Source organism: Gorilla gorilla, chromosome 4, assembly GCF_029281585.2.
Source record: "Gorilla gorilla gorilla isolate KB3781 chromosome 4, NHGRI_mGorGor1-v2.1_pri, whole genome shotgun sequence".
Taxonomy (NCBI): Eukaryota; Metazoa; Chordata; class Mammalia; order Primates; family Hominidae; genus Gorilla; species Gorilla gorilla.
Window position 1 is genome coordinate 176,448,722 of NC_073228.2, and position 27,920 is coordinate 176,476,641.

Consider the following 27,920-nt stretch of genomic DNA (forward strand, 5'->3'; position numbering starts at 1 on the left):
ATTTGCTGCAGGTGAGTATTTGTGATCTGCACAACATGGCCACTTACTGAGGTACTCTGAAAGTGGCCTTTAAAAGGCCTGTTCACAACAACCTCTCACCCTTGCCGTCACAAAGTCATATTTGTTTGCATTGCCTTATCTGAGGAAAATTCCCTCAATTCCCTTTATAATATTGCTGACCTCCATGTGCAACCCAATGTCACATAGATTAAAGGAGGATCAGCCAGGTGAGGTGGCTTAGGCCTGTAATCCCAGCACTTTGGGAGGCTGAGGTGGGGGAACTGCTTAAGGTCAGAAGTTTGAGACCAGCCTGGCCAACATGATGAAATCCCATCTCTACTAAAAATACAAAAATTAGCCGGGCGTGGTAGTGGGTGCCTGTAATCCCAGCTACTCAAGAGGCTGAGGCAGGAGAATTGCTTGAACTCGGTAGGCAGAGGTTGCAGTGAGCCAAGATTGTGCCATTCCACTCCAGCCTGAGTGACAGAGTGAGACTCTGTCTCAAAAAAAAAAAAAAAAAAAAAAGGGTCGCACTAACGGACCTTTCTCAAACAGAACTTTGGGGTTAAAAATTAAGTCACTGGGCGAGCACCTGTAATATGAGAAATTAGTAACTCAAATGCAAGGCAATCTTATGTTCAGACATATGACGTCAGGGGGGAGTGGGGAATCAAGGTTTCCCGGAAGTGGAAGCTTGGAGCTGGCCTTAAAGACCCTAGAACCCTCTGGGATGGGTCATGTACTGTAAGCAGAAGGCACCGGAGATGCAGAAGGCTGTCTCCTGAATACCCCGCTTTTATTCGCGTAGCTTCAGGCTAGCTTTGCCCTGTACCATTGGAAGATCTTGGGCACCTCTCTTCCACTCTCAAAGCCTCAATTTCCCTATCTGTGAAATGGAAGTCATAATACATATTTCATAAGGTCTCAAGGGATACAAGAGCATGGAAAATAGAATTGAAAAAAACAGCTCATTTGGAATCGGGTCTTCTTGGGGAAATCATTGCACTTCCTGGGCCTCAGTGTTCCAGCCTGTGAAATGGAGCTCCAGAAGGGCACAGCTGCACTTCCCACTGAGTGTGGTCCAGGTGCCTGAATGAGGAATGCCTGTTACTGCCTCTGCCAGGAACACTCTACCTATCTCTTCTCATGGCCGATGCCTTCTAGTCCATCAGATGGAGCTTATGTGCCCCCACCCCAGATTCTCCCTATGCCCCCAAACAATGTCATCTCTTCACTCTACTGGGATCTGTTTTATTTTCTTCCTGGCTTTGATTATTATATAATGTGATCGTAATTGCTTGTTATTTCTATCTTCAGCATGCCATCTCCAGGGCAGTGGGGATCTTGTCTGTATCTACCCGGCCCAGCACAGTGCCTGGTGCATAGACTGTGCTCAATAAATATTTTAATGAATGAGCGAATAAATTAATGAATATGGGTTCCCTCTTCCCAATCTTTGGACACTGGGTTTCTTCTATTCCTCGGCACCTGGCCTAGGGGATAGAAAAGACTCCACCCAAACCCGGGAACCCTGGGTGTACTGTCTCCAAGCCCTTTACATGGTCCCAGGCGCCCGTCTGCCTCTGTGTAAGTTCCCCCGCGGCCGAAGCACTCTCCAAAGAGGTCTGCCGGGGCTAGGACTTGGCCGGCTGGGGCCCCGCGCCTGGAAGAGGGCCTGGCACACAGTGGGCCTTCTCAAAGTGTTAGAACAAATGGGTGACAGGCCAGCAGATTGCCGATCCTGGCACCCGAGGGCACCCAGCTGCCCTGCGCGCCTTCCCGGCCCGGGCGCGGGAGCGGCGAGGGCGGGAGGCTTGGCTGTGCTTCTCCCGCCGCCTGGTGCAAACTTTCAAAAGATGCGGCGGCCGCGGCCCCGCCCCTGCACTGTTGGAGGCGGTGGGAGGCGGGGGCGGAGCCGGCGGGCGCGGGCCGGTGGCTCCGCCTCCTCCTCCCGCAGGCGCCGCCGCCGCCTCCCTCCCGGCTCCCGCCCCAGCTGCCGCCCGCCGGCTCGCCCGTGCAGCGGCGATGCCCCGGAGCGTCGACCCCGGTCCTGGTCCCTGGCCCGCCGCGTAATTAGCCTCCGCGCGCCCAGAGCGCGCCGCCGCCAACGCCGCGCCCGACGCAGCGATGGGCAACACGGTGCACCGGACCCTGCCAGGTACGCCGGGGAGCCCTGCCCGGGAGGCGGGCGCCGGGCTTCTCTCCTCTGGGGGACCCGCTGGGTGACTCTGGAGAGCTACCCCACGCCCCTTGGAGCCCTCGGCTCGCAGCGGGCTGGAGTCTCCGGTACCTCCCGGACCTCAGCTCGGCGCGCGCCCCGCGGCTGGGCTTTGCGCCCCGGGAGGGCGGGTACCGCGTCCTGGTTACCTTGGGGACCCCAGTCCTCATTCTCCCGGCTTTGGCCAGATGCGCAAAAAGGGCCGCTGGGGCGATGCCGCGCGCCCCCTCGCCTTTGTTCCAGCCCGAGGGCGCTGATGAGCAAACTCAAGGCGACCTGGGTGGGGGTGACTGGAGCCGGGCTCGCCAGGGCTTCCGACGGTCAGAAGCCACCCGTGGTGCCAAGACTGCAGCTGCCGAGAGTGAGGGGTGCTCTCAGGGGCACCCCAGTTTCCAGCCTCCCAGCGCCCCCGCGGCACATGCTGCCTTGCTTTGGCCACGTTCCCACGCGCACCCCGGTTGCGCCCCCCTCTGGTGTCCGCTCCACTGGGGACTCCTTCGCCCCCTCGGAGTCGCTGCTGCAGATCGCATCGCCCCCTAGTTAAAATCGCCCCAGAATTTCTGGGACCGGAGTGAGGGGATCCGGAGCAGGGTAACGGGGTAGGAGGAGGCCTTACTGGAAAATACATGGTAACTGTGGGAACAGATCAGCGGTCCCGCGCCCACGCGCGCCCGTGGAGGTTCAGTGCCCAGCACTTTGCATACCCCAGCTCGGTATGCAAAGAAGCTTCGCGATAAAGATGTGTATCCCAGTTTTACAAATAAAAAAATTGAGTGTCAGAAGAGGTGAAATGACTCACCCAAGGTCACACAGCTAGTAGTGGGAGAATCTGGAGTGGGACCTGTGTCTCTCTGCCCTCCCTCCCCTCACACGCCCAAGTATTTAGAAGTATTTTGTCTTAAGGCTGGGCCTTTGTAGCATCCTTTGGGCAAAAGGTGAGAGGAGTGTGTGTGTGTTTAAAGCACAAAGGCTTGGCTCAATGGGGAAGCAAGTCAGCTGTGAGGTTAATTTAGTGTGAGGTTCTGGAAGAGGGACATATCACCCCATCTCTGCTGTAACACTCCCATATAGCTCTCCCTTCTAGGCATTACATGCTCTTAAAGAATAATTTCCCCTGGAGCGGGTTGAAGTGGACAGTGCTGAGCCCAGGATTCCCAGGGTCAGCTTATGGAAGAAGAGCCAACTCCCACTTTACAAGCCTCTGAGCAACTGCACTCAAACGTTCAAATTCCCAGAGAGCTGTAATCATCAGCAGAGTCACCAGCTAGTCAGTGGCAGAGGTGGGATTAGACCCCAGGTCTGCTTACTGGAGGGTGGCCTCTACCTCCTGTGGGCAGGGCTATTGCCAGGTTGGGGGAGAACCCACCCGCGGGTCAGGAGATATCTGGGGATGCTGGCAAATAGGGCAGCAGATATTCTCGCCACAAAGACACTGGGATGAGGCACCTCAGCACAGGCCCCTTTGCTTGGTTTCTTAATTTAAAAATGTTTATACTATTCTAGTAAAAAGCCATTCTGCCACCTGTGGGTCAGCCTTGGGGTGCGTAAAGGGACAGACACACGCCAGGCAGGCTAAATATAGCTGGAGATTTATGTATTCTCCATCCCTCTCAACTCTCTCTCTGTGGGCTGGGCCACCCTAGGCTGGGAGCCGGCAGTTAAGGTTGGTTACCCACTGCAGTGTCTAAGTATGGGGAATTCAGACTCTCCTCTGGGACTTGAAGCTTGCACTGAGTTTGAGGAAGGGGTCAGAACCGGAATTCCTGAGTCACATCGGGTGGCAGGTGCCAAGAATATGAAGGGCCATTAATTGTTTTCCGACCTACCAGTATGAGTTTCTTGCACACCCTGTGCTGTTTTTTATACCTCTGTGCTTGGCATGTGACGGTCCCCACGCATGGATTGTCCTTTCTTGTCTAGTCTGCCTTTCAAAATCCAGTTGTCGTTACCTCCTCCAGGAAGCCTTCCCTGACCACCCACAGTCTCATCCTTTGCTCTGCTATCTGGATACCTGAAGTCCTTTCCTGCTAATCGTTGCAATGACTGCATTGTCACTGCCTGTCTCTGTGACTCTTTGCGGTTCCCTGAGGACAGAGCCCTTGTCTTGATCATCTTGTATCCCTGGTTGCCCATCCCAGAGACTGGTGCCTGGCAAGGGCTCAAAAGCTGGTGGTGGAGCTCGAATGTTGCCCGAATCTTAGGCTGAAGGAACACTTGGCACAGTCTTGCCCTGTAGAATCCTTGTGCTTTCGTTCTCAGGAAAAGGACACATGCGTGGGGTTCTTTCTGCGGGACTTGAAATAGAGAGCTGGCATTTGCTGAGCACCTGGATTCCATGCCAGGCTTCCTGCATATGTGGCTTCATTTACACGCCAAGCATGCTTCTCCTCAAGGCTTCTGCACTTCCTGATCCCTCTCCCCGGCACATTCTTCTGCCCTCCTCCCCATGGCTCCCACCAGGCTTCCTTGGGGTCTCTGCTTGAATGAGGGGCCTGCTGTTGCCCCAACCCCACTCACTCCTTTGACCCAGCTTTAAGTTTCTCCTTAGCATGTGTCACTATGTGACACGCTGTATGTGTAGTTAGCAGTTTCTTGTCTGTCTCCCCCAGGGAGATTTTGTCTGTTTTATTCACTGCTATACGTTTAGCACCTGGAGCAGTGGCTAGTTCAGAGTAAATGTTCAGTAAGTACGTGTTGGATGGGATGAATGGATGAATTTAATTCTTCTAACATCCCTGCAATGTAGGCATTATCATCTCCATATTACAGTTGAGAAGCCAAGGCTCAGAGAGGTAAAGTGGCTTGTCCCAGCTCACACAGTTCACCTAGTTGGCAGAACTGGGATTGAAATTTAGGTTAACTTAGCTCCAAAGTCCTGCATTCTTATTCTGACATGCTGTGGCCTCCCAGCCCGTGATTTAGATAACATTTATTGGGTTCCCCACCATGCACGTGGCATGCTACACTATACAATAAGGAAATGCCAAAGAAAGGGAAGGTTGTTTATGATCGATTGCAGAAGCCTCTTGGCAGCTCTTGCAAAGTGCATCAGCATATTCAGAGAAATGCCCTTTAAACAGAACGTGCAGCACAGGACCTCATATCTACTAAGCTCCTACTGTGTGCTCTACATTCTCTTTCCAGTTGCAACTCAACCCTGCAAAGTAAGGTGCCATTCTCCACCATTTTAAAGAGATTAGGACACTTTGCATACAGTTAGGCAGTGGCAAAGCTGGGCTTAAAAGACTGAGACCTGTCTGACTCCTAATACCATGTAGTCCTTCTCTCTCGAGTCCGTTAGCCTTCATCTGGGTATTTGAAGGGAGAAAAAAAGTGTAAGCAGGTGGGGATAGGGGAGGGCAGCGTTCCAGGATGAGAGTGAGGGGAGGTGGAGGGAGGGACTCATCCCCTTCTCCTAACAGCACATTCCAATCCCTTCCTTCTCGCCTCTTGGGCTCACCCGCAGCTCTGGTTGGAGAATACACTAAATTCAAACAACAGGTTGGGTTTCATCATTAAGTTGGCCCACGCTTGACCGAACCAACAGCTTTTTCGTATTAGCTCAATAACCGGGCATCCCGGAGCTTTGGAGTGAGGAAAGTGTGTTGATCCCGCTCTATATCAAGCCCTTGGTCAAGGGCTTTACCCACAGTATCTATTTGAAATCCTCATAACAACCCTTTAGAGGGACTATATTTATCCCCATTTTACAGGGCAGCAAGTGGAGGCTCAGAGAGGTCAAGGACACAGAGTAAGGGGAGAAGCAGCCTCCCCTAACCTACGTGGACAGTCTGTAAGTGCTGCATCCAGACAAAGAAGCACTCGCTTACCCCAGACAGTCTGACATCCTCCCTTGCAGAGCCCCTTTCTCTTTTTGGCCCAGATAAGGGGCCATGTGGATGCTGAGCCTAGCCGGGACACATCTGCTGCTCCCTGACTTCCCATCTGAGCCATGCTCCCGGGGCCTGGCAGCCACTGTTTTCCCTGGATCTGGACTTTCTCAGCTCTTGGGAGGACAGCGACCCTTGTCACCCTCCTTCCAGCCATGGCAATACTGCATGGATGGCCCATGGAGTGATATTGCCTTTTCTCTTTCTACCTCTCCTCCCCCTTCCCCAGGCACAACTTCACGTTCACTTGGGCTTTACCTTGCTTGTCTTGTCCCATCTTCCTCCCTTCCACCAGGTCATTAAGAACCACCTCTATCAGTGATTCTGTAGAATCAGAATCGCTTGCTACCCTCAGGAGCTGGCCCTAGTGGAAGGGGCCAACATGCTCTAACAGAACGGGACACCCAGTTGGTCACATCACTGAAGAGCACAAGTTACTGCTACCCTGTGACTCAGAGAGGGAAAGTCAGCACCCAACACTCCACGCAAGGCCTGGCCACCAGACCATGTGGTCTCTCCACCGTGGGTTGTGACCAGCTGTAAAAAAAATCTTTAATAACATAGAATTTTAAAAATCTGGTGCATTTATATAGTAAGAGTATTTTTGCTTCATAAACTTTTGTTTCAGTTGCGCATGCGGGTGTGTGTGAGATGTGTGTTTTGTGTGTTGCCATGTAAAATGCATTTCTTTCCCTGGGTCACAGCGGGAGCCGTTGAGAGTTGGAAGGCCCCTGGCCTACAGCAGTGCAAGGTTGGTGTTATGGTGTTAGACTCAGATCTTAGAGTCAAGCTGCCTGGGTTCAAATTTCAGCTCGGCCAGTTCCCAATGGCATGACCTCTCTGTGCCTCAGTTTCCTCACAGGGAGACTAGGGGTAGCTCCTTCATGGTTGGTGGGGGTGGGAATTACATGGAATAGAGAAAGTGAGTGTTCAACAAATGCCCAGGATGGTAGCCATCGTGGTTCTGGGAAGAGAGGCCTCGGGCCTGCTCCTAGAGTCCCGGCACAGGGCTGGCTGACAGGTGCCCTTCACTCCTTGCCTTGAAAACCCTGCCCCAGGTGACCACAAGCCTCAAACCAAGGGGCTGAAGATGGGGAGGCACCCCTTTCCTGTCTACTGTCAGCAATTCCCAAGGGTTCCTTGGGCTCTTTCCTGAACACCTGATTTCTGCTAAGAAGGATATGCCTGGTGGGTTGCATTTACAGTTCTCCTGCAGGGGAACACAGCCTGGGTTTAGGGACTCAAGTTCTAGCAGGAGAGACCAACAAAGACACAGCAGTTACAGTACATGGTCGGCGGGGAAGCTCAGGGAGTTGTGAGAGCCCAGAAGATGCAGGGGAGGCTTCCTGGAGGAGGTGTGCTCTGTCTAGCTGAGCCCGGAAAGAAGAGACATCAGCTAGGAGAAGGGAGTGAGAAAGGCTGTTCAGGGCACCATGTGCAAAGGCCTGAGGGAGGGGGAGCAGCACAGGTGTGGGGAGCTATGGAGTTCTGAGGACCCCAGTGCAAATGGGGGTGGGATGTGAGGTCACAGCAGTGGGAAAGTCTGGAGGCGGGGGCTGGGGGTAAGAGGAGGCTTCTTGTAGGCCAGGCTGCAGTCAGAAGGCTTGGATTTCTCAGCTGCCACACTCCCAACCGGGATAATGTGCTGTATTTGCCAGCAGGGGCGTAGCATTTTCCCTGGGCTGGACCTCAAGGGCCGCTCAGAACAGGCTGTTTAATCTCCCCCATGGAGAAGAGTCAGCTCTGCCTCTCTTTTGGACCAAAGGGCTTTCTGTACTTATGGTGCTCTCTGAGGGCTTAAAATAGAAGCCCAGAGGCCAGTTGTGTGGTTAGAGCTTAGAGCAGAGAGGGAAGAGGGAGGGCGCCAGGTCGCAGCCCGGCAGGTAGCACACGCTCACCTGGGCAGCGTTGCAGGGTGGTCCGAGCTTCTGCACACCTGCCCTGCACTAGGTCCTTTATTCCATCCCATTGAAACCGTCATGAGAGCCTTGCGAGGCAGTCTTCTCATGTCACAGAAGGGGAAACTGAGGCTCAGAGGGGTAGTGAGACCTGCCCGGCCCAGGTGGCCAGGAAGTGGCAGAGTGAACTGGATCCCAGGCACGCTGGGCTCCACACCCCTTCCCCTCCATCCCACGGGGCGCTGCACCCTGGGGCCTCTTGCGGCTCCTCTTGCTGACTTGCTGCTGCCCCTTGTCCTCGTCCTGAGCACCTGAGCCCCACCCTTCTTGCGGGTGCACTCCCTTTGCCCTCTGAAGATGAATTACTTCTGTCCACAGCCGCCAAAATGAAGCTGTGCCTAGAGAAGCCCCCTGCCCCCGCCCACCTCACCCCAGGCCTGTAGACTCTGGAACTCAAAAGCTGGATGTGGCCTCTGGGAATCTTGCCTGAGAGGAGAAGGGGTGAGCTTGAGTTCTGTGCTCCTTCTTCCTGCCCAACTAGGACTCAGGCTCCTGACTTGTCTGCCTGGTAAAAACTGGCCCATGCTGACATCCCCAGCCCCCAATGGCAAGCATCACAGTGCTCCCAATACCTTCCCTGGGCCCAGGGTCCTCACAGGCCCTTCCCCCATCCCGGACTTCCAGGCAGCCCCCACCAGTCAGTGAGCAAGGGCCCAGGTGAGGGTGAGAGCCCTTTGTCATCCAGGGCCTGCGTCTGTCCTGCAGGTGAGAAGTGTCCTGTCCCCATGCTGTGCCCCCAGCAGCAGCAGATTAACCGCACAGGCTGGAGTCCTTCCTTCTCGGGTCTGAGTCTGGGCCTCGCCCCTTTTTAGCCAGACAAGTGACGTAACCTCTCTAAGCCTCGGTTTCCTCTTCTACAGAAAGGGGAGAATGATGTTACCTCTCAGGCATGCCAAGTGTCCAGCAGGTACTAAGTGTTCACACATAGCACCTGCTAGGATTATGTATTCACTGGGAGATGAGCCCCTCCTCCACACTGATCTTAGGATTGGGTGCTCTCAAGGGAGACAGACACAAAAGAATAACCACTAACTTGTATCACGTAGCCCGTCTGTGCCAGACAGTGTTCTCAGCAGGTACGTCCATGTCTATCAGGACAAGCCCTGGGAGATGGCTCCTATTATTAGTGCCACAACTCTTGGGCGTAGGCACAGAGAGGGAAGGTAACTTTCCCAGGGAACACAGCTCAAGCAGTCCAACATGATTCCAGCTAGAGGGAAGGAACGTCAGTGTGGAAGGGAGTGTTGGGTCAGGGTGGAGTGTTCCCATGGAGGACATTTCCCATTTGCACTGGAAGCCTTCATCATATTTGGCAGAACTCTGTAAGCATTTAGAAATCTTGGCAGGTTCATTTTTAATTGCTCACCTAGTTCTTTTACTTTTCTTTGTCTCACATCGCACCTCTAGGCATGGCAGGGTGGGGGCCCTCTCCAGGCAGCCTGTGGGTTCACCATGGGGATTCCCAGCAGATAGTCCCCAAGGTCTGGTGTGCAGATCTCCAACTCCCTGCCCAGGCAGGTCAGGGGAGAGCTGATGCCCTGAGGGCTTTCTGGGCAGCAAATCAAAGGCCATGCCATCCCCAGGGAAGCAAAGACTCTCCAGCAGCATAGTCTGGGGGGGCCGTGGTGGCCTGAGAGCTGCCTGCAGACCTGAAGGGGAAGTGCATGGTGGACCCAATGCAGACATGACCAGTGTGTAGACATCAAAGGAGAGCAGATTCCAGTTCAACCAAAGGAGGAACTAACTGTGGGAACTGTCTGGAACTGGACAGCGGGGAGAGCATGCCTGTCACTGGAGTACACAGGTAATTAGTCAAACCGGGACTTGACGTGGTTCTTGCAGAGGCCCTGGAGTATCCAGTGCATCTCAGATGAATTATCCACGAAGACGCCTTTTGACCCTGGGGTCTTCCAGGGAATGCCTTCCAGCGCCCATCTGCCGAACTCCTGCAAAGCCCTTCACTTCCTTTTTTTTTTTTTTTGAGACAGAGTCTTGCTCTGTTGCCCAGGCTGGAGTGCAGTGGTGCAATCTTGGCTCACTGCAACCTTTGCCTCCCGGGTTCAAGCAACTCTCCTGCCTCAGCCTCCCAAGTAGCTGAGACTATAGGCACCCACCGCCACACCTGGCTAAATTTTGTATTTTTAGTAGAGATGGGGTTTCACCATGTTGGTCAGGCTGGCCTTGAACTCCTGACCTCAGGTAATCTGCCCACCTCGGCCTCCCAAAGTGCTGGGATTACAGGTGTGAGCCACCACTCCTGCCTGGCACCTTTCACATCTTTCACTTAGACAGTCCCCCTTTCAGTTCTGCATGGCAGAGGGTTTAGCCCCACTTTATAGATCAGGACATATAAGGCACAGGACAGTGACGTCACCTGCCTCAGCCCAGTTCTCATACCTCCCTGTGTCCACCCAGCCTCAGAACTTTCAGATAGCGGCAGGTGTTTCTGAGCAGAGTTTGGGACAGCCATCCCAGGACCGCAGACCCAGCAAACTCATCCCTTCTTCTCCTTTCATCTTCTTATTACCAGGACTCAGGGCCACCCAGAGCTGGCCGCTAGCCTCACTTCTAGGCAAGGGGGGAAAGTTCTTTAATGACTAAGCCATTTGGGGAAATGGGTGGGGTCGAGGTGTCTTGGGCAGTATTGGCACTTGGCAGAATGCCCACAGCTATTAAACAGTGTATTTTGTTTACATCCTCAACATTACACATTGTTTATATCACAATTGCATCCCTCAGGCACGTATTGTCTTTCCTTTTGCTGCAAGGATGGATTTATGAGATGGGTCTGCGCTGTACTCCGTGTCTCCATTGCCAGGTCTGCCTGGTAACTTTCCAGTCCAAACAAGCAGATCTCCATGTCTCAGAAAAGCTTCCCTTCCCTTAAAGTTTGGTCCATTCAAGGGCAGGAGATGGCAGAGTGGAATTTCCATGTCTCTGCAGGAACTTCAGCCCTGCAGATAGGTCACTCAGGGGCTCTGTTCCCAGGACCAGAGGGTGCTCAGAATCCCCATCCCAGCTCCCACGTGGCAGATGGGGACACTGAGGACCAGAGCCTGGCACAAGGTCACCAGGTGATTACAAATGGGGTCTTTTGCTGGAATCTCAAGAAAGGTGGTGGAAAGAGGGTGGGTTTGGAGGCAGTCCCAAGTTTGAATCTCAGTTCCACTGTCTCTAAGCTGTATGATCCTGGGCAAGTCTGTTCCTCCCTGAGCTGTGTTATACATAAAGTTTTGGTGCCGCAAAAGGAATAGCACTCAAATATGCATTTTCTTAATGCTCAGCAAGGCAAGTTACTTCTATAGAAGGGTATGCCCTTACAGATGGAGCAATGGTGAGCGCACACTTGGACAAGGGAGGGGAAGGGGTTCGTATCCCTGACGCACGTGACCCCTGCTGCTGTGTTGTTCCCCTATTGGCTAGGATTAGACCGCACAGGATAAACTAATTCTGATTGGCTAATTTAAAGAGAATGATGGGGTGAGTGCTTTGGCGGGAGTCAGGGCAGAGCAGGTAGCAGGTAATCGGAATGAGTTAGGGTGGAGCAGGTGATCAGAATGATGGAGCAGATAATCTGAACGAGTTAGAGTGGAGCAGGTGATCAGAATGAGTTCGGGTGGAGCCTGTGATCGGAATGAGTCAGGGTGGAGTAGAAAATCGAAAAGGGTTGCTCTACGAGGAAGTTTAAAAGTAGAAGGCAAAGCATTGAACATACTGACATATTAATTATTTGAAAAGAAATTTAGAACCCATATCTAACAACCCCTCCCCTTGTATTTCCTTACAGCTTTCTTTTCAAACTTTTTTTTGACATGTCTTGGCTTAGTTGTTCTGCTTGATTTTCCAAAAGCAGTAGCTTCTCTGGATAAGGTGGAGGATAGTTAAGTGAGGTTTTAGTAAGTGCTGTTTTTATGAGCCTTTGCATCAACTTACGGATACATGGTATGACATAGCACCTGACAAGAATAAGTGCACCTATCATGGCTGCGAGGGAAATAAGAATTGAGGGTATTATTCCTTTCCATTTACTGAATTACTTTTTTAGCCATCCTGTAAAGGGGTCATTTACCCGAGTTGCTGGCTAACTCATTGGATAGAGCAGTCAGACCTTGCAATGCCTTTGTTATACTTCCATCAGGGGCGGTGTTGTTTGGGATGAAGGTGCAACATTGAGTTTTAATCATGACGCAAACTCTTCTTCTTTCTGCTAGTATGTCTAAGGCTATCCTATTTTCCTAAGCCATCTGGCCAGTAGCCCCATTTGTTCAGCTATTTCTGTAACAGCATCTCTAGTGTAGTTAATAAATCGCTGTTGGTTGTAATAGATGTAGTTTATCCAATCTACATTTTTATTAACTGTCACCCACCAAAATATTGACTCAAATCCTGCAGCTATTTGATTTCGGGCTTTAAATTGATCTGGTATTCCCCATGGGACTCCAATTGCATCTAAATAGACGTGAGAGTCAAGACCCATAGGGGCTTCTCTTGCTTTATGATGTCTTGTTTTTCCTCCCACTGGTTGATGAAATGCCAGGGTGAAAGGGATAGCCAACTGGACTAAAACACAAGTGCCACTCCAGTTATTCGGCAGAGTGTCCAGTAAAGGTCCACCACAATACCACCATACATCCGCTCTGGGATGAACAAGGGCTGACTTATTGGTAAGCTCTTGAAAGTTCTTAAGCTCACTGCATCCCTTCAGGTCTCCAAGGAAGGCTAAGTTTCTTCCCTGTCATGAGAGACACGAAGTGAACTTAGTGTTGGGAGATGGAAGCTGGATGGCCCTTGGGGGCTGACCCGCAGGGTGCTGGACTTGGGGATATAGCAGAGAGAGAGCTTGGCACCACTTATTACTTCAGGCTGTAGAATCCTGGAAAAGAGCTACCATGCAGCCCACACCTGGTCGACTGGAAGACCACCTTAGTGGAAAGGTGACAATTCGGGCCTCTGGCCTGCCATGTACACAAGCATAACAATTGCTTTTGTTTAACGTGCAGACGGAATATTTGATCCATTCCAACCAGGCATTTGCATCTTGGTATTCTGTCTAATTGCCAATGTTTGTTTTAACTCTTTAACTTCTATGATCCTCTAGCAAAATGAATGTATGGTTTTTAGGAAATTACGGAAACCGGTTGGGACAGTCCATCCTTGCTGTTTAGTGGTCCACAGAACGTTGGACCAACTACGGCATAAAAGCTCTACATCAGGGGGCAAGACTCCTAGTTGACACTGGGGTCTTTATCGAAATCTTCCCAGATTAAATGGTCGCAATTTACTAATGCCCAGTCTGAAGAAAGTCAGGAGGGATAGAGGTACTTTTCTGAAGTAGAGAGCTGTCTTTGACTTGGCAAGTCCCCACAGGGTATAACAAGGCAAGCATTAAATGCAATAGTTTGAGGTGAAATTGACTTGGTTTTGTTAATAACTAGATGGTCAGCAATAGAGCGAGGAAGAAGAAAGAGTAATAGAATGAAGAGTTTAGCTTTAGTTTGGTAGGGTTTTCCCCTGGGACTATGGCCCACGACTCTGGAGGGGGTGGCGCTTTCTTGACTCGGATGTGATGAGTCCATCCCTTTTTCACTGTACAAACAGCAGTCTTGGTGGTTAGCAGCACAAGGTAGGGTCCTTCCCAGGCTGGCTTGAGTTTTCCTTCTTTCCATCCTTTGATGAGAACATGATCGCCAGGTTGGTGCTGGTTTACTGGGAATTCTAGGAGTGGTACATGTGCTAAAACACTTAGTTTTGAGGGAAAGGTAAGTGGGAGATAAACCAAGTATATAATTTCTAAGAAATTGACCTTTGTTTTAAATGTGGGGACATCAGCAGTGGACTTTATAGTGCTTGGTGCCTTCTTACTGAGAAACTTCCTTTAGCACCTGTTTTTTTTAGTTTTTAGACTGAAGAAATCCAAACACCATTTTATATTTGATAATGCTTCCTGTATGATTTTTATACCAGATAAGCTAAATTTCACCTTTATATTAGTGTGTCAATGTTAAACTTAGTTTTAATAAAACTTTGTAGATATTTAATTTTTAATGTCTGACCATAAGGTAAAATTTTTATAGACTCTTTTTAACCTTTTATAATTTTTGTTAAAGAGCAGGTTAGTGCTTTAAGAAAAACCCGTCGTGTTATTTTAATGTCCAGTTCACAGAAAAACTGGATGATACCCTTTTAACTTTAGCCAATATGTTTACACACAGAATTTCCTTTACAATTTAACGTTTTAAAACTTGCTTAAACCTTCAAAACAAAAAAAAATTTTAACCTTTTAATGTAGGTAAAAATCCACATTCTTATGCCTCTTTATAATTCTTTTACTAAAAGTATATTTTACTTTTCTTATACACCTTGCACATAAACTTTTTTCAACAGTTTTACATTCAGGAGGCCTAATTACTTTTAAATTATACAACATTTCTTGCATAAATTCCTCTTTATAACACATTTTTTTTTCTTTCACGACTTTAAGACAATTCTTCAACAAGCCTCAACTTTCTGACTTACTGCAAACATCTCTTTCTTTAAACAACCAGTTATTTTAGGACAATAATTTACCATATAACATTCTTTTTACATAAATTCTCCCCCAACTTTTTTTTTCCCCTAAAGATGATAACCATTCTTTTCCAAAGTGAACTTCCTTCATGTCTGTGGACTAGACTGCCTAAGGCCATAAGATTAGAAGTTAGGATAATACATGTTACACTGTTAACTTTTAGCAAATTTTACTTTTATTGAAAACCTTATAAGTTTGGGATTTCAATTATCCTTTGCTGTTAATAAAACCTTGTTCAGTCCAAATTAACTTAGAATTGGTATAGATGGTTCCTTCCCAGTTCTGTAAGTACTTTAAGGCTTGGCTGAGTGGAAACAGCTCGCACTTTGAGCAGACCAATTATTAGGCAATTTTCCTAACTCTGCTTTTACAAGAGTTTCCTTATCAATTACTGAACACCTATTGTGTCTTTTTCCCTCAATCACCTGGGAGGAACCATCTATCGTCCAGTCCTGAAGGGAGCTCCTCCTAGGTCTGGTGAGACCTTTGCGTGGTAATTAATTAAGACTTAGATCCCCTGTTAGGAAACCTGCTGGGTTAAGGGAATTATCAGTGGTTAATGTTAAATCATCTAACAGAATAGCCCCATACTTTAAGATTTTTGAGTTAAACTATTTTTTTTTTTTTTTTTTTTTTTTTTTTTACTTAGGATAGTTCTGAACTGGTGAGGTGTGCTCACAATGAGGTTTCCTCTAAAAGTTATTTTTCTACTTTTTTCTGTTAGCAAAGCCGTTGCCACTACAGATTGAATGTATTTGGGCCATCCGCAGGGTACTGGGTTAGGGATTTTTCATAGGAAGGCTAGGGGTTGTCAGTGGCCTCGGTGCTTTTGGGCTACACCCTTGTTTACACTGACAACAAAGTGGTATTGGAGTGTTATAGGGTCACGGAGAAGACCTTTAATTATCAATTATAGGTTCTAAATTTACCTTGGCTTTTAAAGGAATAGGGTACACTGGTTTTTTCTTAACTACTTGTATATCTCTCCCTTTCTCTTTGACTTTGTCTCTCTTTGACTCCCTCTTTGTCTGTCTCTTCCTCTCTCTTTCCCCTCTCTCTTTTTCTCTCCTCTCTCTCTGCTGGTCTTTCCTTGCCTCTGCCAGCCACTTAGGCTGCTGTTCTCCTCTCTCCTTCCTCTTCACCTAGGGAAGGGACCGGAGGGAGTGGAGCTGCTCTTTCTTCCCCCAAGAAGAAAGTTGGGGGGGGGGGGGGTGGTTGTGTGAGGTTCAACCCTTGAAATCAGCAGAAGGCTCAACCCCTCAAACCAGGGGGTGTCTTGCCTTGCCTGCCCTGGAAGGCTCAACCCCTCAAACGAGGGGGTGTCTTGCCTTCCTCATCCTGGGAGGTTGACCTGTTTCCCTCCTTTCCCCCTCTGAAGGTCCTTTGCAGACTTCCCACTTGTGCTGTCCTCTCTGGCTGCTCCCTAAGGGAGAATTAGGCCCCTCTTAGTGTTGGTGTGCTGGTATAAATCCTATGGCAGGATCCACCCTAAGCCATATGAGGTAGCTACAGAACCATGGAGAGGACCTACTCACTCCGTCCAGCAGTAGGACTTGTCACCATCCACACACAACACCGCAAGCAGGGTGGTCATTCATGCACACACACATTTAGCCCTCCAGAATTTGATCACCAAGGAAGTACTTTACCGGCTTCCACGGCTGCTTCTTCCTTGGTCTGTGCATAGTTGTTGCCACAGTATGTGAGGATCCTTTAAGCTAGGTTGCTGGCCAGTGTTTTGTTTTTTTTTTTTCCCTCCGCATTGCTGAGAGCTCAGGTTATTCCTCACACTGGGTGGGTCTTGTTTCTCACCCTTGAGCCTGCCACAATAGGGCGGGGTGCACCTCCTCACAAGAACCAGAGACCGCCCCGGGAGGGGAATATAATCACGGGCGAGCCCCCAAATTGTTATATATAAAGTTTCGGTGCCGCGAAAGGAATAGCACTCAAATATAACATTTTCTTTTTAATTCTCAGCAAGGCAAGTTACTTCATAGAAGGGTACATCCTTACAGATGGAGCAATGATGAGTGCACACTTGGACGAGGGGAAGGGGTTCTTATCCCTGACGCATGTGGCCCCTGCTGCTGTGTCATTCACCTGTTGGCTAGGATAAGACCGTGCAGGTTAAACTAATTCTGACTGGCTAATTTAAAGAGAATGACGGGGTGAGTGCTTTGGCGGGAGTCAGGGCAGAGCAGGTAGCAGGTAATAGTAATGAGTTAGGGTGGAGCAGGTGATCAGAATGAGTTAGGGTGAAGCAGGTAATCTGAATGAATTAGAGTGGAGCGGGTGATCAGAATGAGTTAGGGTGGAGGAGATAATCGAAAAAGATTGCTTTACTAGGAAGTTAAAGTTTATTTTTTATTTATTTATTTATTTATTTTTACAAAAGTTTATTCTTAAATGTACAACAGCTCCAAGACAACACTTAATTCCAGCTATACGTGGCAAAAGATGTTATGGCAGGGAATAGAGAGGTTTAAATACAGATGAAATAAAGGGTCACCATCTCCTCAGGCACAAGGAACAGCTTACTTTTTGCCAGATTTCTTAATTCCACCTGTGGCCAAGAGCCCCTTCCCCACAGCCTTCGCTTTTAGCTCCTCGAGTTTCTTCTGCTCCTCTTTTTGTTTCTGCTTGAAAGCCTTATCTTCCTCATCCATCTCCTTGGCCTGCTTCTTGGGCTGTTTCAGTGGCTTCTTCTTGCCACCTTCGCGGCCGGACATGGCGCCTGCCGCCGCTTCCCCGGAAGTTAAGTTTAAAAGTAGAAGGCAAAGAATTGAACATACTGACATATTAATTCTTTGAAAATAAATTTAAAACTCCTAACAACCACCATGTCCTCATCTTTAGGATGGGGATAATGACAGTCCCTCCGTCCCTCATGGGGCTGCGATGATGAATAAATAGGAGATTCTAGGTGAAGTCCAAATCCAGCACAAGCTGGGAACTCTGTTAAGTGGCCATTACCTTTTTTCCTTGGAGGCAAGGGATCTGTGCTCCCAAAATTGATCTGTGCAGTAGGACCAAATAGTCCTGCTATAGACTATTTGAGTCAGCCCCTCACATCCCCATGATAGATGACTGGTTGGCTAGGGAAGCAATTCTGCATGATAACCAACAGCATGCATGGGCTTTGGATTCAGACCTGAGTCGAATCCTCACCGTGCTGTTTATCTGCCTCATGAACTTGTGCCAGCCCCTTACCCTCTCTGGGCCTAATGTCCCTATCTGTGAAATGGGCTATAGGGCTATAGAGAGGACCAGTGAACCAAGGACTGTCAGATCGCCAGAACTTAGGACACACGGGATGGAGATTCTAATCAGGGCTCCTGTGGGTGGAGGATTACCCAGGTGCCGAGGCAAGAGACTGAAGGCACAAACTGTTTCAGTATAATAAAGAAAATGGTTAGAATAAGAATAGTCATCATAATACAAATTAGATATAGAGATGATCATGGACAATTATCAATCATTATTATAAACATTATTAATCATTAGCTTTTAATATTACTCTTTGTTGCATTACTAATATAACCTAGGAATAACCGGTGGGTATAGGGTCAGATGCTGAAGGGACATTGGGAGAAGTGACCTAGAAGGCAAGAGGTGAGTCTTCTGTCACGCCCGCGTAAGGGTTGCTTGAGGGCTCCTTGGTCAAGTGGTAACGCCAGTGTCTGGGAAGGCACCTGTTACTTAGCCGACCGCGAAAGGGAGTCTCCTTTCCTTGGAGGAGTCAGGGCACACTCTGCTCCACCAGCTTCTTGTGGGAGGCTGGATATTATCTGGGCCTGCCCGCAGTCATCCGGAGGCCTAACCCCCTCCCTGTGGTGCTGTGCTTCAATGGGCACGCTCCTCGTCCACTTTCATGTTCCTCCCATACTCCTGGTTCCTCTTTGAAGTTCGTAGTAGATAGTGGTAGAAGGAATAGTGAAAGTCTTAAAGTCTTTGATCTTTCTTATAAGTGCATAGAAGAAAACGGTGACATATGCTGCCTTCTCTGTCTGCTTCAGCTACCTAAGAGGGAAGGGCCCCCTGTCCAGTGATCACATGACTTGCTTCACCTTGTCAATCACTTAGAAGATTCACCCTCCTTACCCTGTCCCCTTGTCTTGTATGCAATAAATATCAGCGCACCCAGCCGTTCGGGGCCACTTACCGGTCTCCGCGTCTTGGTGGTAGTGGTCCCCCAGGCCCAGCTGTTTTCTCTTTATCTCTTTGTCTTGTGTCTTATTTATTACAATCTCTCGTCTCCGCACACAGGGAGAACACCCACTAAGCCCTGTAGGGCTGGACCCTACAGGCTCCAGAGCATGCCTTCCAAGCACGTAGCCCTTTACCTCTTGGGGAAGGGAGCAGAAGTCCATGTGGGCTTCCTGCAGGCATCCTCAGTCCACACTTACCTGCTCTCATGAGCCCTTCAGGCATTTGGGGGAAGCCCTGCGTGGTGGGTGAGGGGGAGAGAGAAGAGAAGGCTGCATCTTCCAGAGAAGGACAAGACACGCATCAGAGTCACTTCCTGGGGGGCCTCAGAGCTGAGTGTGGCTGGGAAGATGACATTAGCTGACCTACCTTGTGTCAGGCACTGTGCTGTCCTCCTTCCCTGCAGGGATGACTTCTGCACTTTGCCGTCAGGAGCCATTGCATCTTCGTCATAGCCTTGGGAGCCAGGCTGGTATGAGTTCACACACCCATGCCACAATTCCTGGTCATGGGCAGCTCACCCAACCTCTCAGAGCCGCCCTCCTCCCTGGGAGGGGGTCTGGTAGCCATCACCTCCTCCAGCACCGTCAGGAGGTTCCTGCAAGGGCCTATGGGTGGGGGGCCATTGTCCCCTAGAAGGTCTGCCTCTCCCATCAGGCCCTACCCCCAATTCTTTTTCAGGCCTCAGGGACACTCAGCCCTGGGGCTCTATCCCCCTGCTGTAATCAGTCACTTTCTTCCTTTTGTAGATGCTTTGCTTATTGTTCGTCCCAAGTTCCGCCAAACTGTGGCCTTTGAGGAGCTCAAAACAAGCTGATTGATGACATCCACCACCACCCCTGCCCGCCCCCCCGCCAAAGCTTCCTTCCTGAGACCAAGCCAGGGTATTGCTCACCCTCTGTGCCAGAAGGTGGATTAAGCTACTTATACGTAGTCTAGCTTTTTTCTTGCAGGTCAGGATGTAAGTGAGAGACCTTGGGACCAGCAAACATTTTGCCCAGCTGTTGGGGTGTGAGGAACATTTCCTCAGTCCAGGAGCAAGAACAGCGTTGCTCCAGGGGAACTTGGGCCAGTGGGTCTATTGCGCCAAAAATGCTGACCTTCAGGCGCCGCAGGTGCTCTCCTGGGGCTGAAGTTGGGAGCAGCCAGGCTTCTGGGCACCACCCAGGCTGGGGGAGCGGCTGTCCTCAAGGCAAAGAGAAGGAGAAACGGTAGGCCTGGCAACCTCAGCCAGCTTATCACTGGGCAGCTGCCAGGGGCTGCCAGGAGGAGAAGCAGGCGCTGAGGGGCAGGACCATGTCAGCCGTTGGAAGAGACATTCAAAACCTGGACTGTTTTCTTACTCCTGCCATGCTGGGTCACTTTGACTGGCATGGAAGAAAGGAAGGCCCAGGGTTTCAATCTCATTTTTCAGAGAGGTGGATCCACAGGGGTTTTTCTTCCCTGATCCAAACCCTTCAGCAGCCCCCAGAACCTTCTGGAGGACTTTAACCTCCTCTGCATGGCCTTTAAGACCCTTTGCGATACTGCCCCTGACTCCCACTCCACCCTCCCCTCTCCCTTCTGGCCTGTACTCCTCACAGTTCCCCAGTGCTCTCAGCTGATTCTCATCTCCAGGCTTTTGCTGGTGCTGTTCCCTCTGCCTGAAACACACTTCCCCATCCTTTGTCATCCTCCCAGCCCTGCTTCCTCAGTCTGCAAAGCAGCTCCCCTGAGAAGCTGTCGCCACTGCCCCAGCCCTCCCTGGCCACCACCCTGTGCAGTCATGGGGTCTGCTTATGTCTATCCTTGCAGCTGGTCTCAGCTCGAGGGGGCGGGGACAGTGTGTGACTTGTCAGTGCATGTACCCGGCAGCCAGCGCGGGCCCTGGCCCAGAGCAGATGCTCTGTAAATGTCAGATGAAGGAGGAAGTGATGTACTCGAGAAGGAATGAGGGCACATTCCCCCCACCTCTCACTGCAGTGGGGCCCTAGCCCTGGGAGCCGGCGCCTCTGAAGTTGGAGTTTCCTGGGTCCCTTTATCAAGAAGAGATCACAGTCAGGGGGCCCGGCAGAGGGTCGGAGTCAGCTTGGGAATCCCAGCCCCGGCTGAGCATGCTTTGAGGGGGCGTCGGGATGACCTCACCCCCTGGGAACTCTCGCATCAGAGCCCACTCAAGCTGAGAGGTCTGCCACTTAGGCCTGGATGGAGTGGGCTTTTCTCCCCACAAGCAGCATTGCGACCTCTGGCCTCTCTGGGATGTCCTTGCAGCTGTTGACGGGGTTTTGTTTGCAAAGCAAAGGGAGCAGAGTGGCAGTTTCCAGCGCGGGCTGGCCCTTTTCCCTTGGGGATGCTGGCCAACCAGGCCTCTGAAAAAGGGAACAAAGTCCAGTAAGCTGGTGTCTGTCTCCTGAGTGCCTGTCACTGCCCCATTTGGCAGAGGTGAGGAAGGGTTGGTTATGTTTTTTCTTTTCTCTTTATTTTTTTTGAGATGGAGTCTCCCTCTGTCGCCCAGGCTGGAGTGCAGTGGCGCGATCTCAGCTCACTGCAACCTCTGCCTCCTGGGTTCAAGTGATTCTCCTGCCTCAGCCTCCCGAGTAGCTGGGATTACAGATGCCCGCCACTACACCCGACTAATGTTTGTATTTTTAGCAGAGGCAGGGTTTTACCATGTTGGTCTCGAACTCCTGATCTCAGGTGATCTGTCCACCTCAGCCTTACAAACTGCTGAGATTACAGGCGTGAGCCACCGTGCCCAGCCTGGTTATGTTTTTTTCCAGCCCACTTTTAAACCCACCAATGGAAAGTGGAACTTTGTTGGCAAAGGTGACTGATACCTTGGCCCTTCTGGATATGGCAGGAAGCCTTGCTAAATACCAGCCTTACCTTTTCCTCTCTCTAGAGCACAGCCTGCCCCCCTCACCCCAACACACATGAGCGCCATGTTGCTTCCTACTGCCAACAGTACTGGTTTACATTTTGGACTGGGGCAAATGTCATTTGAACCAGAGATTTCTCACTCAAGGTCTACAGTCCAAGGATGCATGTTATAAAGGTCCAGGTCCAGGAAGCCCCTGAAGTTGAATATCAGATTGTGCATGGAGTCTGGGTATGTTTCTGGGGGGAAACCCTGAAGTTGAATATCAGATTGTGCATGGAGTCTGGGTATGTTTCTTGGGGGAAACCCTGAAGTTGAATTATCAGATTGTGCATGGAGTCTGGGTATGTTTCTGGGGGGGAAGCCTCTATAGATTTTATTGCTTCTAACAAGGTCCATGAACCATTCCCCACGCCCCGCCAACCCAAAAGTTATGGCAGCTGCCTTGAAGAAGGGGTGGGGTGGAAGAAAGGGCATGAGCCTGGTCCTCTCAGACCCCCAGTTTCCTCATCTGGGAAATCAAGGTGGTAAAACCCACTCTGCAGAGTTTTCCTGAAGATTAAACCCAATGAACCAAGACATGTACCCACTGCATAGCAGAGGCCCAGTGAAACTCCAGTGTAATCCTCACGTTCAAAGGAAGAGGCAGAATAGATGATTCTCCCATTTGGCAATTCCCTTTCCTGGTGGAGAGGAATCTGCTGAAAACCTCAGCCAGCATGCCATCTGCAGAACGCCAGCAGGCTGGAAGCCGGCGTCTCGGGGCCAGAGTATCGGGAGCTGTTGCTTCCTGCCATCCTCCTGACGGTAACTGCCATTTCCTTGGGCTCTTTTTAGATCAAAGGAAGGGCTAGGCTGGGGAGATGAGTGGGGACCATTCAGGGGATGGCACAAGGCGCATTTAGGACGTCTGCTGGCATAGTTTAAAAATAGGCTTCTGTCCTTGGACACCAAGGGGAAGCAACCCCAGGGTTTTCAAGAGGCCTCTGCTGGCCAAGGTTATGAGCCCTACAAGGGAGAAAAATGTTTCAGAATGTATTTTCCCAGCTGCCACAGGTAGGTATCTCTGACCCAGGAATAAACCTTTCCTAGTCAAAGGAACTAAATAAGGTGGTTAAGGGAGGAGATCAAGTGTTTAATGAGCACCTACTACATGCCACACACTGTGTGTCTGATGAGTTTGCTTTGTGTCATCCTCACAACAACCTTGCAGGGTAGAGGTGATTTTTCCTACTTTTCTAGGTTGTTGGGGGCTGGGGCGGGGGAACAGAGAAGTTAAGTACGGACCTCAAGATCACATGGACCGCAAGATCACACAGCTAATAAATAAGCAAAACCAGAATTTAAACCCAGGTCTGACTCCAAGCCTGCGCTCTTTTTAACCACCTCTCAAACTGTGATGCAGAAATAAAAAGCATGAAAGAGATGGAGGTGAGGGGCTTACCCAGTGGTTGGACTTGTTATTTCCCATGGGGAAGGGAAGGGAATCGCTGTTTATTTAACATCTATTATGTGCCAGGACTTCTGCTGGGATTTTTCTATGCTCTCATTGCCCCTGCCAGCAGCCTGAGACAGGGGTCTAAGGTCACGTGCCATTTAGACATGACAAAACTGCAGCTCTGGGAGGTACAGTGACTTGCTCAAGGCTCTCAGACAAATCAGTAGCAAATCACAGGCTTTCATCCAGAGCCCATGAAGTAAATCTCAGAGCCACCCAGGAAGCAGTTCTTATGTTGACTGGCCTTCCAGAAAGACTTGCCAAGGCTGGGCAGTGGTGACCCTGACAGCCAGAGTTCCCTCCTCCCTAACCACCCGCAGACACTCATCACCCACCCTCCAAATCTCTGCCATGCATTTCGAGTCCGGGCACTGTTTCCTTGACTAACTGCTGGAAAGACACTGCCCTCTAGTCTTGGGGCTGGAGTAGCCTGTGATTAACCATGGGGGTTAGGCTGGGCATGGTGGCTCATGCCTGTAATCCCAGTACTTTGGGAAGCTGAGGTGGGTGGATTGCTTGAGCCCAGGAGTTCGAGACCAGCCCCAGCAACACTGACTCTACAAAAAATAAAAAATAAAATAATAATAATAATAATAATAATAGCCGGGTGAGGTGGCACACACCTGTCGTCCTAGCTACTTGGGAGGCTGAGGTGGGAGAATCACTTGAGCCTGGGAGTTTGAGGCTGCAGTGAGCTGTGATCATGCCACTGTACTCAGCCTGGGAGACAGAGCAAGACCCTGCCTCAAGAAAAAACTTAAAAAGTCTTGGGATTGACCAGGTGCGGTGGCTCACGCCTGTAATCCCAGCACTTTGGGAGGCTGAGGTCGGTGGATCACAAGGTCAGGAGTTTGAAACCAGCCTGGCCAATATGGTGAAACGCTGTCTCTACTAAAAATACAAAAATTAGCCAGGTGTGGTGGCGGGCACCTCTAGTCCCAGCTACTCAGGAGGCTGAGGCAGGAGAATCGCTCGAACCCGGGAGGCGGATGTTGCAGTGAGCCAAGATCACACCACTGCACTCCAGCCTGGGGGACAGAGCAAGACTCTATCTCAAAAAAAAAAAAAAAAAAAAAAAGCCATGGGATTTGGGCCAGGGCTGTCCCTTCTCCCTTCTGTGAACGAGAAGGGCAACTGCAAAGGTCTCCACTGAGTCCCCACCTCACAGAAACCGCACCTCCCCCACTTCTTCTTAGAGTCCCTGGCCTCAATTCTTGGTCAGAAGTAGGGGGCGCGGCTCACTGGCCAGGGCCAGCACCCACCCAAGGCCAGCAGGGCCTCGGTCTTTCATGGGAGGATGGCCCAGGGGATTTAGTCGCTGGCGTGGTTTGGGGGCCTCTTACTGGCAGAAGAGGTTTTATTTGTTTATTATTATTATTATTATTATTATTATTATTATTATTATTATTTACCAGTGACAGGGTATCTGTTTGAGTCTGGTCCTGGTGCCAGAAGCTAAGGATCTCTGCGCCCGCAGACTTGGCCATTTTGGGGGAATGGCTGTAGTGACTGCCAGGAGGCGAAGGGTGGGGGACATTTGGCCCTCGATGGAATATTCCGCAGCCATGAAACAAGCAGAGAAGGCTTGGGAGCGATGTGGGGAAATGCTTTCGATGTAATGTTGAGTTAGAAAACAAAAAGCAGGATACAAAATTGGCTGTGCACTCTGATGGTAAGAAAGTTAGGAAACTACTTATATTACTGAGTACTTCAGTGGTACTTATGGAAGAAAGTTAGGACGGGGAAAAAGCACGGGCTTGAGGTCAGACAGGCTGGGGTCATATCTCAACGCTGCCCCCTTGCAGCTTCAGGGAAGTGTCTTTGCTGCCTAGAGCCTTGTTTTCTCCTGGAAAAATGGAGACACCAATCCTGTAGGTGAAGCTTTGTTTTAAGAATTAGCTGGTATCCTGTGTCAAAAAAAATCCAGCACAGCCATGGTACATCGTGAGGGCACAGCCCACAGTTCACATGTGGGATCAGGACTGGGACAATGAAAAATGCAGAGACAGGGTGCAAAAGTTGGGAGAGGCAGCGGGTCGGGGGGACGGGTAGATTTTTCTCCTCTTTTCTGAACTTTCTATGATGTGGCTTTTGTGTTTTGTTGCAGCAATTTCAATGATAAAGTTCAGGTTTGCCACTGACATCTCCAAACTAGGATGATCCACAGGGCCCTTGGAGTCCACCCTCCACATTTTTCTGTTTCTTATAGGAACCACTTTCCCTGAACCCAGCTCAAAGCAGATGCTGGTGTACTATTTGAGATTGCTTCTTGTTTTTCTTTTATTTTAAGCATCTTCCATTTGTGTAAATAACACATCCTCTTAGAAACTTTTTAACTCTAGTTTTCTTTATCTCACGTCAGAGCTCTGGTCTTGAGGAGGAAAAAAATAAAGACTGTTTATCTCTTATTCCCTGAAGGAAGTCAGATCATATAATCAAGATTAAACAAATATGTAAATTTCGCTGATTACTTGGCTGCATTTTATCCTAACATATAGTTGGTTTTGCAGGAAGCTTCCCCTATAGAAACAAGGCAGTACTTCTCTCCACCCCAGTATTCATTTAAATTGCAGGCCGCTCTTAAAGAACATCTCTTGGGATTCCCAAGCCCTTCTGTAAAGAAACTCTGTGACTGAGAGATGAGGTCGGAAAACAACAGTGATGGGGAGGGGAGATAAAAATAATCAAATAAGGGTGGCCATGGACGCTGGTGCTCAGAAGGGCTTTTGATATGTGGTCATATTTAATGTTTCCTGGAGGATTTGCCAGCTGGAGGGGGCCTTGGCCTGCTGGGCACTGGGGGAAGCTGCACCAGGAGCTGAGTGTCGTGCACAAGGCCACCGTGAGTGTGGACAGCACAGGCTTCTGCCGTCCCTGAGCTATCTCTGCCGATGGTCTGCACCCGGGTGCTGCTTCCCCTGCTCATTTGGGATTTGTCCATTCCTCTTAACCTCGTGGTTCTAGAGATGGCCCACAGCCTGACTCTGCGTCCACCCTCCTTGCTGCCCTGGAGGCCCCTCCCTGAGAGGCAGTGCGGGTGTCGCCGTGGCCCTGCTTTGCCAAAAGCCCTGTAGCGGCTCCCTCTTGTCCATGCAGTGCGTTCTGAGCCTCTTGGGCTGGCATTCAGGGCCTTCCCACCTGGTTCCTGCAGCGTCTGCAGCACCCTCGCCCTCACCTCTGCAAGGCAGTGACTGCCCAACCTGGCACACCCCCTGCCACACCTACCGTATCACTTTACCCTCCCCCCAAATTCCAGCCTCCCCCTGCCTCTGCCCCTACCGTTCCCCTCTGCTCCCTCTCCTCCCTCGAGACCTGGCTCAGTGGGCATCCCACTATTCCCAGCCCCTAACTGAGTCCAGGGCCTCCTCCAGGCCCCTAGTCCCCCCGGTGCCATCGCCTGAGATGGTCTTTATCACGCCCGTTGTCATTGGGCATTCAGCTGTGTGTCTGCTTGACCTGGAGAGACTCAGATCTCCACGAAGGCAGGATGTGTGTGATCTGCAGAAAGAATAACTGGATGAAGAAATGAATGAGCAGTGGAATGAACATTTTGTCTGCTGCCTGTGCCAGTCCAGTGCCTGGCAAGTCTGCCCAGGGGTGAAGGAGGTCAACAGGCAGCCTCTTGCCTCCCTCTCCTACCTTAGGGGTCTATGGCCCAGCCCTTCTATCCATCTTGTGTTGGTTTTTAAAAGGCAGAGAGACTATGGTAAAAAACAAACAACAACAACAACAACAACAACAAAAACAGAGCTGGGATCACACACACCTGGCTTCAATCCCTGGTTTCATCTCTGCCCTTAACTAAACCAGCTGTGTGACTTTGGGCAAGTGACTGAACCTCTCTGAAACTCCATTTCTTCATGCATGCTGGGGTTGGCTAACAGTAGTCCTTACCTCACAGAGACACTACGAGGATTAAATGATGAAATGCATGGCACATGACCAGCCTAGAGTAAGTGTCTGAATGTGCGGTGATTCTATCAGTCAGGACATTGTTGGTTGCTAGTATCAGAAACCCAGCTCAACCTGGCTTACAGCAGAAGAGGACACCCCTAGCCAAAAAGTCTGCAGTCATCTGATTGGCCACCCTAGTCTCCAGAGTTGGAGTGAGGTCGATCCACTAGCTGGCGGAAAGCGAGATCTCCCAAGGAAAACTGGAGCATAGTAGCCAGAAAAAGAGGGATGGATACTGGGCAGGCAGAAACAGCAGGTGCCCCCATGACTAACTGTAGGTGGGAGGTGTAGAAAGGCAGAGGCCTTCACCATGGCCCAACGCTGAGGGAGGTGGTGCTCAGCCACCCCTCGTGGGCCTTACCCTTCTTCCATGAAAATGACCTCCATATTCTGCCTCCCTGCATCAGGGGAGGCCTGGCCAGAAGAGCCCAAGAAAGGGTTTTCTGCCCTGACCCTGACTGACCTTGAGCTTGGGCAGACCCCTCTCCCTCTGTTGGCCCATTTTCCCATCTGTAAAATGGGCTTGTTGGAGGAGATGATCCCTGAGGTCTGCTCAAGCTCTAACTGTAACACAGGCAGCAACTGGTGTTTATCAAGCCTGGTGTGTGCTGAGCCCAGGGAAACCAAAGACGGCATGGACAAGCCCCTGCCCTCCAGGATCTACTACTGGTATCTCCCTACCCTGTCCTTACCACCACTCTGCTTCCCATTCAAGTGTCTGTTGTAGAACCAAAAGGCCAGCTGGGCATGGTGGCTCATTCCTGTAATCCC

The 27,920-nt window shown here is 50.3% G+C and overlaps 3 protein-coding genes across 4 annotated transcripts in view; 2 read left to right on the plus strand and 1 right to left on the minus strand.

The window, feature by feature from the left end:
* Nucleotides 1-1,957: 1,957 nt before the first annotated feature.
* NEURL1B (neuralized E3 ubiquitin protein ligase 1B) overlaps nt 1,958-27,920 on the plus strand; it is a 50,236-nt gene continuing 24,273 nt past the window's right edge. For both annotated transcript variants that reach the window (XM_031011373.3, XM_031011374.3), the window contains exon 1: nt 1,958-2,158. In XM_031011373.3, coding sequence (XP_030867233.2) covers nt 2,128-2,158 — 31 coding nt within the window. In that variant the 5' untranslated portion in view covers nt 1,958-2,127. The remainder of the gene's footprint in view (nt 2,159-27,920) is intronic.
* Nucleotides 16,995-17,383, minus strand: LOC101144947 (translation machinery-associated protein 7-like). The gene has a single exon (XM_055387372.2). It carries the CDS (start codon nt 17,361-17,363, stop codon nt 17,169-17,171), a length of 195 nt encoding a protein of 64 aa, XP_055243347.2. The 5' UTR covers nt 17,364-17,383; the 3' UTR covers nt 16,995-17,168.
* LOC134758423 (uncharacterized) lies at nt 19,349-27,616 on the plus strand. Its single transcript, XM_063705725.1, has 2 exons — nt 19,349-19,454; nt 26,209-27,616. Exons 1-2 carry the CDS (start codon nt 19,349-19,351, stop codon nt 26,706-26,708), a joined length of 606 nt encoding a protein of 201 aa, XP_063561795.1. The 3' UTR covers nt 26,709-27,616.